Consider the following 19121-nt stretch of genomic DNA (forward strand, 5'->3'; position numbering starts at 1 on the left):
GCCTCATGTCACTGACACTAAGGGCCGGCTCTAGAGTCTGCAGAACTCACGGAGAGCCGCTGACAGCAGTCCACACAGCACTACCTCTCCACAGTCTGAATCCCTACTGCCTTTCCACACCGCCATTCTGCTGTACTGTGGAAACCCTCAGGCTTAGAAACGAAAGCTGAGATCAGTTTAATATTTAGTCAGTTTAAAGAATTAAATTCACTCTATGAAAACATAAGAAGCTTTTGTGAAAAATAACTCAGTTTTTTAAAAAAACTATTCAGGAAGAAGAGGGGTATAATTTTTATTTCTGCAAACCTTTTATGGTTGTTGGCATAAATGAAGACAGACTGTGTCTGTCTCCATATTCAGTCTGGTTTTACACTTTGGTGTTTTATCTTTGGGGTAGGCACAGGGTCTAACATAGCTCAGGCTGTCTTTATGTTTGCTCCAAATCTGATGATCTTCCTGTATGTAAGACCTCCCAAGTGAAGATATTACAGGTGTCCATCACCAAGCTCAGCTTCAGTCCCTGTGGTATCCTCTTTGGATTGAAATATATGAGGAACGTACAACCTCATACTGATAGGAGGGTAAAAAAGTACTTTAATATTTGCAGATGTCTCTTGGTAGTCTGATCCTACTACATCAAAATTTGATGCAGAGGAAATTGTTATAGATTAGTTGTAGCTCTAGCAAGGTAAAGTCATATCAGTGAATGCTTTCATATTAAAATACTTTCATATTTAAATTTCTTTTAATTTTTATTAATATTTAAGATTAATAAATAAACCATAATAAAATTTACTTTTTATTTAAATAAGTATATTTATTAGTCTAATACTTAACAATGTATTATAAGTTTGTTAAATATTTTTATTATTTATTTGAATAAAATAATAGTTTTGAAATAAAATTAATATTTAATTTATATTAAAATTCTTTTAATTTTCATATAAAATGTTTTGCACTAGTCTGTTCTGCATAGTTAATGGATCCTTTGCTTACATCAGTCACTGGTATTTAGAAACTAGTGGCTCACTGTGGTATGTAGATAGTCCCTGTATTGACACATTTTATTCTGTCACATCAAGACAGTACCATCTGTAAATGTCACCACTTGTCACCTGTGGCCTGGAGCACACGTGGCATAGTCTAGCTCTGAATAAGGCCCAGCGCGTTAGTGGATGACAGCGTCATGTCATGTTGTCGCAAGGGTGGATTTTTAGAACCATATTCTCTCTAACATGACTGCATCTGATTTAAGAATATAAGTTCCATGACTTCAGTTTGGCTTTAAGCGGTAAATTGGGGATGGGATCTGTCTCGGTGGTTAAGACCTTGCCTCTCAGTGTGAAATCCAGGTTCAATCCCCAACCCCAAGAATTATGTGGGGGAGGGGAGCTTGAGTTCTAACATGGCGACAAATCCTGTCGGCTGTTCTCCTTGGCAGGCTTACTTAATTTATCTTTGAGAAGATGCTTACTAAACCCTAAGTCTGAGTGTTTATTTGTCCTTTGAAGTAAAAATATTCTATATAGGCATCTAATCGCAGAAATGCTTTTCCTTGAGACAGCCATCTCTGGCATATAGTAGAAACGTTACAGGTACACTTCTGTTTAGTCACACTCATGAAAAAGAAGTATACTCGGCAGAGTGTAGTGGTACAAGCCTGTAATCCTAGCATTTAGGAGACAGCAGCAGAAAGACTAGGAGTCCAAGGTCTTCCTTGGCTACATAGTTCAAGGCTAGCCTGGGCTATGTGAAACCCTGTCTCAACTGAAAAAAGGTATATAATCAAGATTAAGAGTTGGGGTTGGAAAGATGGCTCAATGGGTAAGAGAGAGGACCCAGGTTCGGTTCCCAGCACCCACATGGTGATTCACAGTCATCTGTGACTCCAGTTCCAGGTCTGACATCCTCTTCTACCTCCATTGACATCCTTCCTGTACTTAATGTACACACACACACACACACACACACACACACACACACACACACACACTAAAACGGTCATCCACAGCCGGGCAGTGGTGGCACACACCTTTAATCCCAGCACTCTGGAGGCAGAGGCAGGCGGATCTCTGTGAGTTTGAGGCCAGCCTGGACTACAGAGTGAGTTCCAGGACAGCCAAGACTAACTGTTACACAGAGAACCCCTGTCTCAAAAAATCAAAACAACAGCAAAAAGATTAAAAGTTAATAAGATTTCTGTCTAAGGACATTTTTAAGTGAAACTGGCTTTGTTTACTGTGAGTGCCAGATTATTAATATGGTTTGATGCTGTCAAGTCATTGGCATTCCCTGCCCCCACTGTACCGTCAGCACAGTAAAAGGTGTTTCTAGTGTTACCATGAAGGTGGTTTTCACTCCACGGGCTCCTAAGGGGCGGGCACCCGGGACTGCAGGGGTCTGTGACCACACACTGACAACCAGGCTGCTGGGCTGAACCTGCCTCTGCCACTTGAGGCCAGGTGACATGGAACAGTTGCTCCGATTCGTTCTCTGTAAAAATAGGGACAGTCATAATTCCTTAACAGTGTCGTTATAAAACTGAATAGCTGAGTATCTGTAATCGTGTAGAGGTCACATCTGCATGCTCACAATTGTTAGCTTTGACTTCGGGCCTTCACTGCAGCTGTGTGTACTAAGAGAAAAGACAATCGCCCTACCTCCCCCTTGTCACTCCAACTCCTAAAAATAATAAATGTGATCAGTTCAGAGGATTCTTCGTTATTCTGCAGTACTGGGGGGTGAGCCCAGGACCTCACAAATAACAGGCGAACACTCAACCACTGAGCTATATTCCACCCCAGTTTATCCTTTAAAGTCAAACAGAAGTTATAGTTGCTACCCATGATAGGAATTCCCTATTTTTAAATCAAATTCAATCATTTAGGGAGAATATAATAAGTAAATACTGCCTCCTATTCAGCAAGAGCTGTGGAAGAGTCAGGGTCCCTTATAGAAAATAAGAACAAAACTTATATATGCCTTCACATAACCCCAGTATACATGCTTTATATACTTAGCATTAACACTAACCCCATTCATGGATAGGATAGCCCACGAACTGGCTAGTCAGTCATCTGAGAGAGGGAGCCTCAATTGAGAAAGTACCCCAGTCAGATCAGCCTGTAGGCAAGCTTGTTAGGCATTTTCTTGATTAATGATGGGGGGGGGGCAGGCCATTATGGGTTGGGCCACCCCTGGACTGCTGTCCTGGTATAGGAGAGCAGGAAGAAGGCTAGAGAAGCAAGCCAGTAAGAAGCACCTTCCATGGCCTCTCCAAGTTTCTGCCCTGACTTCCCGTACTGATAGGCTCTTACCTGGAAGTGTAAGATGAAGTAAACCCTTTCCTCCCAAGTTGCATTTGGTCAAGGTGTTCCATTACAGCAATCAGAACCAAACTAATATATTCCAGACAGCCATCTTTAGTGTCAGGAGCATGATGTAAAATGAGCTCTTTCCGTCATGTAAGTGTGTGATGTAAGGTACTGACTTATAAAATATTCCGTTAGCAGACCTTTGTCAGTATTGGAGTCTCAGTTATTTGATTAATACAAAGTTCCCTGTCATTTTGGTCTTCATTAAAAGAAACAAGAATCCTGAACGTTAGAAATCTTTAATTCTTAGTAAACCAGCGTTGTCGTGCCTGGATTGCTGAAAATGATAAAAACAAACAAACAACCATCTTTTTTTCCTTGTAGAATTTTGGGAATGCCGGCAAATCTGGAACATCAAACAAAAAACCTGGTATGTATAACAGTGACCTGGAAAACTGTCTAGTGTTTGCTCTGTCACCGTCTGCGATCCACAGTTCTGTTTTCCTCTTTCAGAGATCGCTCAAGTAACTTCAGCGTATGCGGCTTCCGGGACCGAGCAGCTCAGCCTTGCGCCAGGGCAGTTAATATTAATCCTAAAGAAGAACACAAGTGGGTGGTGGCAAGGAGAGCTACAGGTAATGTTCTTCTCCAGGTAAAAATTCGGGCTCATAATAAAAAGGCAGCGTCACCCCCAGTTGTAACACAGAGGTCCGCAGCTAGCATGTAAACATGTTATATTCCCTCGGGTCTTCTGCTGCTTCCAACCTAGTCTAGCTGACCTGGAAGTAACGGTGTGAAGAATCATGTCCTCTAACAGCGTAATTGTTTTCCAGCTCATCACTCACTAGGCCATAGGTCCTTCTCTTAAAGGAAGAAGCAGAGCGTCCTCTCGGCCTGGGACACCCACCTTGCTGTACCCCTCGAAAGAGAAGACCTGGCTGTGTGCTGGGAAAATATCCCCATTGGCCTGTCATTGCCCCCACCCCAAGGAAACAGCAGTGCAAGGAAACAGTCTCCACAGTGTTAACAGTTAGTTGGCACGTGTGTTTTTATAGAGACAGAGCTTTCTTTCATAGCTAATATTTCCTTCCCGACCTAAATGCACTTGAGGGTTATAGTGGTGTCTTTCTGTAAGTTTCCATGTGGTGGAAATGCACAGGAAGGCTAGACATAACTTAGTTCTGGTGTTGTAGTCTTGGAATTTCTGATGAACAGAGAGGTGCAGACTTGATAGGTTCTTGACTAAGCCCAGCAATTTCCACCTTCTGACTCACTTTGAGCTGCCTAAACAGGAAACATGACCGTCCAGAAGTGCTTTACTGACTTCCTGATTATAGACGACCTCCAGGGTGTACTTTAAGTGAGCTATACCCTTGACAGTTGACTTGAACTTGCAAGGAGCTCTAGAAAGACTTCTTGATTTAATCCCAGCACTCGGGAGGCAGAGCCAGGCGGATCTCTGTGAGTTCGAGGCCAGCCTGGGCTACCAAGTAAGCTCCAGGAAAGGCGCAAAGCTATGCAGAGAAACCCTGTCTCGGAAAAAAAAAAAAAAAAAAAAAAAAAAAAAAGACTTCTTGAAACTGTGTTATTTGGGCAGAATATCCAGAGAACTCTTAGCTTGGACTGTTCTCTAGAGACTTCCCTGGCTGGTGTCTTCAGCAGTGCTTTGAGATACATAGTGGAGTGAATTTTCCAGGTGTTTAACGTTGAGCTAAAGGCCAGTGATGAGTTCAGGGGTTCCCTGACTAGTCCACAACACTGCTCTCACCTTTCGTAATTCACTAGAAGCTCTAATTCATTAGAGCTCACTGTTGGTCATTATGAAACAGTACAGATTAGAATCAGCCAGTGGCTTAGAGGCAAGGGCCTCCCAAAGTGGACATGGTGTCTCTTTCCAGCAGAGCAGAGGACAACTTTGCCTCTTCCTAGAAATAATTTGCGACAACACACAGTTATTGCCGGCCAGAGAAGCCTGTGGCAGCCCTGGTGTTGGAGTTTTTAACTGGGGCTTTTCACATGGGTACCATTGACTGTTCATATGGTAAACATATGTATGACTCCAGCCCTGTCATCAGAGTGGGCTGATAGAGCATGACACAGAGCACCAACCATAAGTCACAACGCTAGGTAAAGTAAGACATTTGTCAGGAATGATACACCAAGAATTTAGATCCATCTGAGGAGCCGAGTGCAAAGGTCAGTATATAGGCAAGGTTGACTTGTCATTAGGAAGCCTAGGTTATTTTAGTTTTAAGTTGTAGCTCGGGCTGGGCAGTGGTGGCGCACGCCTTTAATCCCAGCACTCGGGAGGCAGAGGCAGGCAGGTCTCTGGTCTACAAAGTGAGTTCCAGGAAAGGCACAAAGCTACACAAAGAAACCTGTCTCGAAAAACACAAAACAAAACAAAAAGTTGTAGCTCGGTGGTTGTTTCTAATTTCCTACTTTAATTGCACATTTCTTTTGCTGGTTTTATAGGCCAGGGGGAAAAAACGACAGAAGGGCTGGTTTCCTGCCAGCCACGTAAAACTACTGGGTCCAAGCAGTGAGAGGACCACACCTGCCTTTCATGCTGGTACGAAAGTGGGTCACCTAGGATTTCGTCTGAGAGACTGGGAAAGCAGGGGAGTGTCTTAGATTAGCTAGCTCTTGGAAAGACATGGAAAACTTGTCTTTCCCGTCCTCTGCTTCAGAGCAGCACGCCACTGGGACCGTCTTCCTGCAGAGCTCCGATACTCCAGAAATGTGAAATTGCTGTTCCGTCATACTAAAGAGAAGTGGTTCCCTTGGATTTCTACCTGCAGTTGCTTAGTTTTTGTTTCTTGAGACAGACTGGGAAAGAAGATTGGGGGAGAGAGCACGTAAAGGAAATTTTTAGCCTAATTTAGAATTTAATCATCACTTAAGTTCTAGGGACAGGGCTGGTGGTCGTAGGAATACACTAACGTGTTCTTTTGCTGTTCCTTTGGTAGTGTGTCAAGTGATCGCTATGTATGACTATGTAGCAAATAATGAAGATGAGCTCAATTTCTCCAAGGGACAGCTGATCAATGTCATGAACAAAGATGATCCTGACTGGTGGCAGGGAGAAATCAACGGGGTGACTGGTCTCTTTCCTTCCAACTATGTTAAGATGACAACAGACTCCGACCCAAGTCAGCAGTGTGAGTAACATCAAATTACTTCTCCCTCGATAGGAAATCTTTAGTGTGCTGTATTGCATGCCTTGCTATTCCGGATCAGATCTTAACACTCACGGCAGATGTAATTAATCTTTCAAATAAGACAACCCAAAAGATAACAGTTTACAAGCTTGAAAGTTGTCCTGCTTTCTCATAAATGCTTTCTGCTAGCTTCAGACTTCAGTGTTAGTTTTTGTCTTTATGAAACTCTGTAATCCCTCGTGTGGGTTTTTTGCTGTGATAGCATCAACAATGCAGCTTCCTTTCCCACCCCCACTGCTTCCAGCATCCAGTGTTCTTTATCAGTCATAAAAAGTAGCTGGTACTGAAATTTCCCTAGACTTAATGCATCCTTTTAGTGTAGAGGTGCCATGAATTTTGGAATCCCATCCTTTATTTTCTGTGAGTTTATATACCATGGAGTTTGGAAAAATTAAATAACCAATTTTAAATGCTTGCAAAACTCTCACTAGGTAATTGTTAGAGAGCTATCTCATGCCACAAAATATGTATGAATCAAGATCAGTTTCTCAATTAAACCAGACATATATAAAGGAGGGGGGGAGGGCAAAGGAGGGAGAGAAAAAGAAAGGAAGCCATTCCTCTGGAGCAATCTACCTCAAATATAAAAACCTCCTAGAAAAGTAACCTAGCTTGTGTGACAGCTTTTTTAAAGATACACATACTGGTCTTATGTAGCCGGGGTTGGCTTCACTTGCTCTGTGCCTGAGGATGACCTTGAATTCCTGATTCTCCTGCTTCCAATTTCTAATTCTTCGTACCAAAATTATAGGCCTGCACTGCCATGCTCAAGTAATACACTTCCTCTCTCCCTCTCCCTCTCCCCGCTCCGGCAGTAGTAGCAGCATTGGGGTGGTGCTGGGGGTCGATTGAACCTAGAGCCTCATGAACTGTAGGCAGGTGCTCTACCACTGAGCCACGCCCCCAGTTTCTAATTCAGGATTTGAAATTTGTTTGGTACACAAATTATACAGAAAGCATGAATTAGTTATCCGGGGACACATGGCAAATTGCACATGGAACTTTTGGCAAGCCAGGCATGGTACACTCCTAGAATTCCAGCATTCAAGAGGACCATAAGCTGGAACCCAGTTTAAAACCAGCCATTGTAGCTGTTGGCTGCATGTTAGCACAGCTCTACGAGACAGCTGGTGTCGTGCCCTCCCTGAAATAATAGAAGGAAATTAGAGTATTTGAACAAGTAAGAGGAGGGAAGTCTTTCATTTATTATTGTTCTATACAGTTTTAAAGAAATGGAGTTCTCATTTGCTTCAGTCAAGAAATTTATTCATTTCATAAGTACTCTTGAAGTGTCCACCACATACTTACAGGCATTAGAATTCAAATTTTCAGTGACAACACTTGCTCTAAAGCAGCTTTGGACTTCAGTTGGGAGCAGTCAGTTGCCATAGTGAATATTGTACAAATACATGCCTGGGAAAGATCCCTAAGTCTGTGTAGGGAAGAAGGCATGCCTTTGCAGAAGGCTTCTCAAAGTGCATTTGCCTGGGACCAAGAGGAGAGGAGTTACAGTTTACTAGAGAGGCAGGTGGGCATGGGAGGAGGTACCAGTTACTTTCCTGATTCTCTTACCTATTTAGAGATGAGGAAATAGAGCAGTCAAGGGACTGGGTCAGAAAGAATGGTTTCAAAGTGCTCTTTGTTATGAAGTTATTCTCTATAGCTTATCTACTACACTGGGTTGGGCTAAGGTATCTGGGGTTTTGTAGTTTGAATACATCTGAAAATAATGCTTCTTTCCTAAATGGATGGCAAAGGTCCATCCCCCTTGGGATAAAAGAGCTCTCAGTAGACAGTTTCCACATAGATCCTCTGAAAAGTTTGTTTTACATAAAACAACTGTTTAAACCACAGAGGAAACTGCAGAGTGTCTCTCAGGTTTGCTCAAAGTAGCTGTTTATTAGCAACTGAAGAGTCGTAATTGCTTTTCAGCAGTGACCAGAATTCACTGTATCAGTGGCTATGAAGGTTCACTGAACGTAAGTTGACATAGGCCTACAGTTTCCCGAGGCTATGCTCTATGAAATGCTTCATGCTTATAGCCAGGAATTCATTTGAGAACGTTGTTACTTAGATATTGAGAAGTGACTCAGTTACTACTAGTCTTTGAGGCATTAGTGCTGCTGGTTAAGCTGTAGGTTATCATTGGTGTTTCTCTCGTCCTTCTAAACACTGTTTTCATTTTATTACACAATTGGGGCTTTTGAAGGTTGAGGATTTCAGTGGTTGGAATGTATTTAGTTGATGTTGCATGTGACTATTAGTCAGATTTTTCTCTCACCCACCTAATTTGCATTGTGTTCATTTTATTCCTCATTTTTCTTTTTTTAGGACCCAATGTTGTCTTCCAGTGTGAAAGCACCCCAGAGACCCACTATCCAAGTCTGACTCTAGCCTGGAGGCAGGGCAGGCAGCCCTGATCAAATATCTCCTACACAATTCGTTTACTTCGTTTGAATGTTAGAGCCACTTGTGATTATTTCTTTGTGTTTCTAATTTACAGTTAAAATTTATTGGTAACAATTTCAAGGATAGTGGGTCTTTGTGTGGCTTTCCCTGCTGTTCACTCTGGCATCCTTTAGCATTTTCTTCCTTTTTTAATTTGGCAATTGTAGGTCATTAGCATGCATATCCAGTTTGCCCTTACATGGTGGGAGTACAAACACACAAAGACCCACTATTTGCACAAACTGTTCTGTCTGGTTTGGAATGGGCTGCCGTGCTTTTCCAATGCTGTTGCCAATTGTATATTCATTACAGAATTCAGGTGATGTTTGCTTATGTTCTGCTATTATATTTGATCTAATCCTAATCACAAGAGCCCATAATTGGTTCAGTCTGTGATTTACCCTCAAATAAGCACTGTTCATTACTTTCTAATATACCATTATGAGTACCAATGGCTAGGTTTGTCTGAAGGCTGAGAATGGAGATAGTCTTTTCTATGTTTCTGTATACTCTGAATGGGAGCAGTCACATTGGAGGAACTTCCCTTGTCTCACAGAGGATGGAAGTGCTGTGTTCTGGCCAGTGTGTGCAGAGTAGTATATGTCTAGTGTGCCTGACTGCCCAAGGATGAGCGCAGGGCTCGGGCAGTCCTGTCAGGGTCTTAGGTGCTCTAGGTTGCAGATCTGTGTTCCAGCACACAGTTACTGCTTTATTGACGATATAAACATAGATTGCTTTCAAGAATGGGAAGTGTCCGTCATGGACTGTGAGGTGAGAGACCTCCCCTAGCTTAGAACACTTATATCTATAGTATATTCTAAAGTAGAATTTATGTTATCTCTTGAGTCAGGTGACTACTTACTTACCCTAGGATACAAAATGACACTGTTGGCATTCATAATGCATTTAGTACAAACCATAAGGAATCCTTGAAGACTTTGTACCAGACCTGAAGCAGGTATGCAGGTTCTAGCCAAGGACCCAGAATGGTAAGGGGAGAGCACATGAGAGCTGGCATTCCTCTCTGCCCTCAAGGCTTCTTGGAGCCTAGACTGTTGATGTTGCCATCTACACTTTCCTGGCTAATGGTCTTCTTCCACATTGGCTACTTTGACATAGAATTTTACCTCTTCCCTTGAATGGAAAGCACTCTAAACATAATAGACATTATTATAAACTAATATGTATGAGAGAGCACTTAGCTGAAATGAAAAAGAATTTTAACACAGTATTAAACCATATTTGAAAATCAATGAGCAGTTTATGCAGTTTAAAAGTTTACAAATTGCAGTGCAATCTACTGTTTGTGAAATGTCAGATAAGTGTATATACAATCACAGAGTCTTATTCCTCAGAGTTCTTTGAGAAAATGAAACATGCTTTTATACCTCTCACTTTCATTTAAAGGCATATTTTGTGCAATATTTATGTTAATGTGCCTATATATTATGAGTGAATTATACAATTGTACGTTGCCTAAATCATGACTTGAGAAAGAACCAACAGTTTAGTTACAACTTTACAAAGCTCAGATATCTATATTGGAAAATCTTCACACTATTGCAGTGTCGGAAGAGTATGTGTGCTCCCTGGGGTGGGGACTTCCGTTAGAGCTCTAGACCACCTCCGTTTTACCATTTGCCATCATGACAGTATTTTATGTGGCATTCATGGGAAAGCAATAATATCAGTTTATAGATGGATAAGAGAATTGCCTGCAGTCTTTAAGAGACAGTGCAAAGACTGATTCCAAACTGACTTTTCCACAGTGTATAGATTACCTGATCTTGCTTTTTATCTCCTCAACATTCTGTTTTTACATCCTTGAGTTCAGTGTGGACAGCTGCTGTATAAACCAAGGTTAGAAATCCAAGCACTGCTAAATAAGTACAATGTTCTGTAAAGCACTTTTTTCTTTTATAATTTTTATTTTGGGCTTTCTACTATACTGATAAATTATTCTAAAAGTATTTTTATAGGTCAGATCACTTCACTTCTTCATCACTAAAGTAGATTACTAGAAATGGCATTCAGGTTGAGCTCAGCATCTATAACCAATCTGAAAACAATATGTCCATCAGGTACCTGTGGATTAAGTCACACACTGGCATCTATAACCAATCTGAAAACAGTATGTCCATCAGGTACCTGTGGATTAAGTCACACACTGGCCCAGCATTCAAAGTAAATGTCAGTCTAGAGGATAAACTTACTGTGTTAACCAGCTACGACTTGGGTAGGTATTTTGTCATGTGTTTGATAGAAAGCTGTAAGGAAGGAAATCGTAATGACATGTAATCATTTAGATTGTTCTTATAAGTGCATGCAATCTGTTGCAATACCTCATCCAGCCATCTATTTGCTCCTTCCTGGTTTAATATAAGGCAGCTTTCTTTTGCTTAGAAGGAAAGAGTTTACTGGAGGCATAATTTAAGAATTGAAATACAATGGAGTCAATTGGAACTTGTAGGAAATGCCTGGTTAAGATCACACTGTGTGCCAGGTGTTTCGAAAACATGTGCTTGAACTTGACAGCAGTGACTGGGGAAAGGCTACAGCCAAAACTGTTATTTCAGAAAATTGAAAACTAAATTCACCCTATCAATTATATAGTTTCTCTGAATCTTTGAGTATTTTGAAACAATGCGACAATTAAAACAGTAACTTTTTAAATACAATATGAAACTGGAGTTTAAAAGAAAGAGACTAGGGGGAGGAAAGACAGAGAAAGAAATGCCAAGTCCAGGCCAAAGCTCTGTTTGCCAAGTTTTCTTAGAATGAATTTTACCAAGTTATGAATTCTTGTAAATAACTAATGGGAATACTGAGAACCCTTTGCCTAGAGTGGCATTATTACATGCTGCTGTGATGCTACTGTAATGTAATAAATTATTAAATTGTTGCAAAGTGATGTATTTGCCTTAAATTTTTATTTTGTGTGTCTTGGAAACCATAGTGTCATAGGTATTGAGATTGTGCAAATGCTGGCACGCTTGGCATGAGATGATCTGTTTTATTTTTACACAATTGTAACATAACTATGCAAGTGTGTTTATTAAAAGAACACAAACTCCATTGCTTGTTTTGTGTATTTCTTTTGAAGTATCCTTTTCAAGCTTATTTTAATGGCTTAGGTATAAGTGATTAAATATCTTTGGGACTTCTCTTTTCTCTTAATGTAGTCTTGGGGTATAGACCAGTGGTCAAGATTTATATAATTTGAGATAATCATGCATATCTCAAAAGCAAAAGATACTTTTATTTTGTTATACTGTTACATAGAGAAGTAAGATACTATAATCAGGAATAATAGGAATACTTTTTTTTCTTTTTTTTCCTGTTTGAGACAGGATTTCTCAGTGTAGCCCTGGCTGTCTCGGAACTCACTTTGTAGACCAGGCTGGCCTTGAACTCACAGATATTCACCTGCCCCTGCTTCCTGAGTGCTGGGATTGAAGGCGTGCGCCACCACATATGGCAGAGTATTTTATTTACAGTTTTTTCCACAATTTTTTTCCTAAAAATATTGAAAGAATCTTAGAAGACATTTTAGTACAAAATAAGAGGCCAATAGAAGAACCTGCAGCAGTTTCTCATGCACAGGACCTCAGAAGTATCAGAGAACTACATTTGGTAACCAAGTTGCTGAAAATAAAAATAATGGAGCCTAATGTAATTTATCGTAAACACCATCTTTCCAAGATCCTTTCTTTGCAAAGTTATCTGGCTAATATGTATTGAGTATTTATTTGCATGAGGCCAAGCAGAATGCCAGGTGCAGGTGATGACTCCCTGAGAGCGAGGACATCCTAGCATGCATTGTCACGGGGTCGGAGCAGAGGCACAGAATTTGAGAGTCTGAGCACGGTGGCGTGTCCAGTAGAGCAGAGGAGGAATGTCTAGTTGACCCTAAATGGGGGAGGCAGGGAAGACTTGCTGGGTAGAGGCAGCAGCTGGCAGACCTGAGAGCTGAGCGGAGGAAGCCTGACGAGAGGCAGGAAGGGGTCCAGTGCTGGGGTGGGCAGAAGATGTGGTCACGAGCACTCAGCATGGCGAGGGTAGAACTGAAGCCAGCCGTGAGAGGAGAGGCCCTGCGGGTAGTCGGGTGCAGTGACTCCAGGTTGACTGCTGGAATGACCTGGAAGCTCTAAAGGACTCTGAGTCCTGGCTGGCATGGTCTGAAGTTCAGCCTGAGCGTGGGAATGTTTTCTAGGGTTCCCAGATTCTAGTGCGAAGCAGAGGTGAAGAAAATGTGAAAGCCCCGAGGGAAGATGGGTAGAAGTTAGACATTGGTGAAATGTGAGAGGAGGAGAGGTCAGCTGTTCCGAACTGGTGTGCTGAGTGGCAGAGTGGAATAAGAGAGTGCCTGTGCCACGGGTGGGTGGGTCCAGACTTGGGGGAAGAAGGTGAGTTTGGGTTGGTTTGGTTTGGTTTGATTTGACTACAAAGCCCCTAGAGGCCGTCCAGATACAATTGCCCAGCTCTTTAGAAAGATGGAATCCAGACACACAGTACTGGGTCCGCATCAGCTGGGAATGGGCACCACAATGGACTGGGCACCACCAGGCGTACTGGTGGCTTTAAGAACACCGGAAGTAGTTGAGGCTCCCTCGGGAGAGGCTAGACTTCCGAGATCCTCAGCTAAGGGCTGAGTAGTGAAGGACCCCTGAGGGCAGGGCAGGCAGCAGGTTTTGTTAGACAAGAGTGCTATTTAGAAAACAAGGGGATTCTGCCTGGGTCTTGCTGGTCCTTTTTTTTTTTTTTTTTTTTTTTTTTTTTTTTTTTTTTTTTTTTTTTTTTTAAGGACTCATTTGATACTTTTCTAAGATCGTGAACAAAGTAGCAGATGGGAAACCAAAAAGGGCTCAAGTCACAACACCGGACCGGTCGGCTTTGTGATCTGGCTTCGGATCCCATGGACTCATGTGTCAATGCTCCTGGCCACCTTTATAATCACGGGTCCGTCTGGTGGTACACACTGCTCATACCAGTAAAGAGAGCAAAAATGCCCACAGAAGGGGCAATGGTGGAAGATAACAGCAGGAGCCTGTAGCATAGCGTCCCCAAAGAGAAGGCCGCCCAGAATCGCTGATTGGGGTGTGATCCACGCGCCTCTTTCTAATGCACTGTGGCTCAGGGCTTCTTAGTCTATTTACAGTCATGCAGCCATTGCCATGATCAATTATAAAGTATTTTCATCACCTCAGGAAAAAGCTTTTAAATTGTCACTCTCTAGCTTCCTGTAAACACACACACACACACACACACACACACACACACACACACACACACACACACCATAACGTACAACACACACAGTCCCTAGCCCTAGGAAACCACTCATTCACTTTCTGTCTTCATATGTTTGCCTGTTCTGGACAAACACATGTGATGTGTAGGTGTTTGTGGTTGGCTTACTTCGTCTAACAGCTGTGTTGTAGTATGTATCGACACATTGTTCCTTTTTATGGCCAGGTTAAAGTTTTATTGTTTGGCTGTGCCATGTTTTGGGTTCCTCTGGGAAATACCAAAACACGCAGTTTCCAGATCAGGTAGCATGCTGTTTTGTAACAGCCACACTGTTCCAAAGTAGCAGCTCTGTGTTGCTCCTGCTAGCAATGAAGGAGTTTCTGTTGCTCCAGGCCTTTCTGCATTTGCTGGTATGGTCGAGCTAATGTCCGTGCTGGTATCTTGTTTAATATATATTTCCCTGAAGATAGATGTATGTATACAGCATCCTTTTTAAGGGCGGGATCTCACTAAGTAGCCCTGGCCGGCCTTGAACTCAGAGATTCACTCTGCTTCCCGACTGCCGGGATTAAAGGTGTGCGTGCCACCATGCCCTGGCTATCAAGTCTCCTCGTGCCTCCATCTGCATGTGCATATCTTTGGTAAGGTGTTAAGGTCTATGGTCCATTCTTTAAGTGCGGTGTTTTTATTTACTGCTGAGTTAGTTGCAACATTGGGTAATAGTCCTGTGTCAGATGTAGGTTTTGTAACTATTTTCTCCCAGTCTGTGACTTGTCTTTTTTTTCTCTTAACCCCGTCTTTCATAAAACAAAATTTAAATTTTAGTGAAGTCCAGTGTATTTTTTCATGGATTATGCCTTTTATGTCGTATTTTAAGTCATCTCTGAACCCAAGGTCATGTAGATCTTCTCTCTTATCTTCTGGGATTTCTACGCTTTGTGGCTCACATTGGGACTTGAGTATGGTGTGTTCTGATGAGGATGAGGAAATGTCCTGTCCTGAGTCTTTCTTACACGTGTAGCTGTCACGGTCCCAGAGCCATCTAGTGAGATTGTGTTCTGTTACTGCCTGTGCTCCTCTGTCAGAGATCAGTCGGCTGTTTCCTGAGTCGGTGTCTGGTTGTCGTGGGTCTTGATGGTCAGTTCATCTGTCTGTTCTCCCGCTCTACCACACTGTCTGATCCCTCCCTGCAGTTCAGTGCTGAGCCCTTTTCATATATCCATACTGCGGTGGCCATGCTGGGCCCTTTGTCTCTCCACACAAGCGTCCGAATTAAGTTTTGATCACTTTTGCCTTAAGAACAAGAAATCCTGAAATGTCCTCAAGAGACTTCATGCTCTTGTCAAGAGGCAGCCATCACTGTTGGTTCACTTGAAAGCAAGTGAATAAGCAGACGTGTCCTGGGAGTCCACGCCGTGTCTGTCACTGAGGAAGAGAGCCACATCATACAGTCAGCATTTAGGATGCACTACTTCATTGCCTAGTAAGTTCTGGAAATAATAGCTGACATGTTGTGAACATTTTCTCTGCAGCACACAGTGAGCCTGGCTTTGGGGCTTGACAGATTGGAGGGCTTGACAGATTGGAGCTCGAGTCCATCCTGGCTCTGGAATTCATGTTCCTAGCCACCCCACCTGCTTCTCCTTAGCCTGGGTCTGCTACCCTCCAAACCGGGAAGCAGAGCCATCACGAGTTAATCCGAGGGGAGGTGAGAAGCGGGTGATGAAGAGAACAGCTCTGGGTGAATCCAGGTTGGCCAGGTTACATTCCAGGGCCCTGGAAGAACCTGCCACTGGGACCTGAGTGCCACCAGTGGGTATCTGTGAGCCGCTGTGAAACCAGAGTCAGGGGGCGCTAAAGAACAAGGGTCTCCTAGACCCGTCGGTGTCCCGCGCGTTCCAGTTACGGACTCTGGAAATATGAACTGTAAGACTATTCCAGGGGGAGGTGAAAGGCGTGTAGGCGGATCAGGGATACTAAGGAAGAAGAGATTCATGTCCTCTGCCCACAGACGGTCCTGTGTGACTGCAAAGGGCGGCAACAAGGAGCTACAAGATTCTAATTGTGTGGCGGGGTGGAGGGTGTATAAAGGACCAATTATGTCACTAAGACAAAAAGTTACAGGGAAGAAAAGGTCGTGTTGGTTTTGTTTGCAGTGCCTGGGGGTGTTTGACATTCAGAGTATTTATTCTAAGTCCCTTTCCCTCCAGAAATCAGTTCAGGGTCACACCAGGTCAGATGTATGGTCTCCACCTGGCATCCAGTGAGTGCGGTGTAGACACCACTTTCCTTCCTATGTAAGAAACCTGGTAGCTCTGAAGTCCTGCTCTTCCACCCAGGTATAGAATCTCTGTCCTCTATTCAAGAGGGTTCAGTTACATTGGTCAGAGATAGGTCACGTATTGTTAGCATCGAAACTTCTGGATTAGGTGCAAGGAAGGAGCTGTTCCCTCTTGTTTCATCTCTTGCCTGAGGTCTGAATTCTGAAGAGCACGTCACTTCAGTCCGTGATGAAACAGGCAGGGTAGGAAGCACATAGATCCCAGCTGGAAGTAACTGCCAAGGACAGAGCCAGCGCCCGGGTCCTGGGGGAGATGTACATGGGTGAGGACAGCAGGTCAGCTCCCCAGGACCACATAAGAACTGTCATCCAAGTACTCAGGAGGCAGACAGGCATTTCCCTGGGTTGATCTGGCTAGCTAGACTAAAATCTGAGGGCACCAGTTTCAGCAAAGACCCCACCTCAGTAAATCAAGTGGAGATGCCCAATATCAACCCTTGGCCTCCACAAATTCTCACACACACAGACACACTGGCGCCCATATATGTGAACATGCATTCACAAACCACACATATATGCACACACAAAGAAAAAAAGTTATCTCTTGTCTTAGGCTTATGATCTTTCACAGCAGTTTAAGAAATAAAAATAAATAGGTAAACGTATCCCTTTGGCACATATCAACAAGGTTGCTTTGGGAACATTCTAGAATGCCGTTACTATGTGGTAGCTTTCTAATGTTCTAAAACATTTCAGTACAATTGCATTTAAATAAGCAACATATGCCTTGATGTACAACTCACTAGCGTTCAGAAAAATACAGGAGCCCAAGCTGGTGGAGTACGTGCGTGGCACATGCCTTTAATCAGAGCACTTGGGAGGTAAGACAGAAGGATCCGACGTCAAGGTCAGCCTGAACAACGCAGCTACCCTATGTCTCTGAAAAAAATAAGAAGAAAGAACTTTTAAATTGTTTTTAAGAGGCTGGGGAGGAGCTTGGTGGAAGAGCACTTGCCTAGCATGTGTGAAGCTGCAGGGGTGATCCTCAGCAACACCAACAAGTAATAAAACTTTTAAAGAATCATTTAAATTTCAAAAAAATGTATTTACCCATCACTTTATAGTAGAAATATACTACTTGATATATATATATTACTTGATACATTGTTTGTCCTAAAAAAATACTGTTTTTATAAAATAGTTTTCTGGAGTCCTGATAAGAGTTGGGTGTCAAGGCAGTCTTTGGAAGGTTGCACAGTCTGATCTTCTGGATTTACTGTTGGAAGCTCGTCCCTTCACAGAGCTTCTACACAGTGCAACTGAAAACGATTATGCGATACTCAGAGTGGTTAGCAGAGTGGAGCTCACAGAGAACGGCATTGTTCTGTGGCCTCGCTCTCCTCAGGATGGGCAAGGACGCTTCTGGTAGTTATGACCTAATCTGAACAAACACAGCCTGTCCTTTGTCCTCTGCCTCTTGGGATCTTCCCAGACCTTTCTCATCTCCCTCCTAAGCATCTCTCTTTTGTTTCTTGTTTGCCCATAGATTTAGAACAGTGGTTCACAACCATGACCGTGGGACAGAGTTGTCGTTAGCTGTGACTCATAATTTGTCTCCACATCTACCCACACTGTGAGGGGCTCACTCTGTCTGAACAGGAACTTCAATCTGTCATTTCTTCTCTGCCCATTCTTCCTGTCCGTCGGGCCTACAAGGAAATTTTCATCACTTTTTTTGACCTGTCGGCCAGCGTGCATCTCCTCTCACATTTACCAATCCTTGAAGAACACCTACTAGGGCATCATGCACTGTGGATAAGGCAGGTTAGGAAACAGGCAAAACTACTGCCCTCTGTCAGTTGAGGGGGAAACTCGAACAAAAGAGATCAACAGAGTGTGCTGAATCTCAGGAAAATCAAGTAGGCAGGAAAGAGAGCATGCTTGGTGGGCGTGAAGGGATTTCATTGTGAACAGGACCCTCAAACATGTCTCCATATCGGTGATGCGGGAGGAAGACTTGAAGGCCATGGGGGAGATCTGGGGAAAGAACCGTTCTAGGAGTGGGGAACAGCACACAGGGGGCCTGCCATGGGGGTGTGCCTGTGATGCTCAGGGAACAGGGTGGTGGCCAGTGGGCCTGGGACAGGGAACAGCAGGAGGGCGGAAATGAGACCAGGGTGGTCAAGGAGATGGGGCGGGCTGAGATTCTTTGAGGCTGTCTTACAATAACTTTGGCTTTGTATGGAGCAAGAAAACCCTTAAGAGGGTTTTGATCAAAGCAGGGACGTGACCTGTTGTGTTTTAACGGGATTCCTCTGCTAGACTAAAGTGAGCAGAAGGGACCGGAAGCAAGGAGATCTACTAGGAACTTGCTCAGTGATCCAAGCACAAGATGGTAGTGGCTTGGATCGGGGTGGTAAGGGAGGATGTGGGGCAAACTAGTCAAATGGTGGATGTTTTGATGTTAGACCCAGTGAGCGGATTGAAGATGGAGGTTAAGAAGAAAGGTCTGCATCCGGAGATGCCCCATGATCTGGGGAGAAATGGAACTGGTACTGACTGAGGAGCCGGTGATGAGGAGCCGGTTAGGCAGTGATGGTACGAAGA

The 19121-nt window shown here is 43.2% G+C and overlaps 1 protein-coding gene across 6 annotated transcripts in view; it reads left to right on the forward strand.

Moving 5' to 3' along the window:
* Window positions 1-19121, forward strand: part of Itsn2 (intersectin 2) — a 123340-nt gene that overhangs the window by 76239 nt on the left and 27980 nt on the right. For 5 of the 6 annotated variants that reach the window (XM_028875400.2, XM_028875381.2, XM_028875391.2 and 2 more), the window contains 4 exons: window positions 3699-3744; window positions 3828-3949; window positions 5790-5886; window positions 6284-6475. In XM_028875400.2, coding sequence (XP_028731233.1) covers window positions 3699-3744; window positions 3828-3949; window positions 5790-5886; window positions 6284-6475 — 457 coding nt within the window. Of the gene's footprint in view, window positions 1-3698; window positions 3745-3827; window positions 3950-5789; window positions 5887-6283; window positions 6476-8866; window positions 12059-19121 lie in introns of those variants that run through there. The other variant, XM_028875419.2, reaches the window with a different exon arrangement.

Source organism: Peromyscus leucopus, chromosome 22 (assembly GCF_004664715.2).
Source record: "Peromyscus leucopus breed LL Stock chromosome 22, UCI_PerLeu_2.1, whole genome shotgun sequence".
Lineage (NCBI taxonomy): Eukaryota > Metazoa > Chordata > Mammalia > Rodentia > Cricetidae > Peromyscus > Peromyscus leucopus.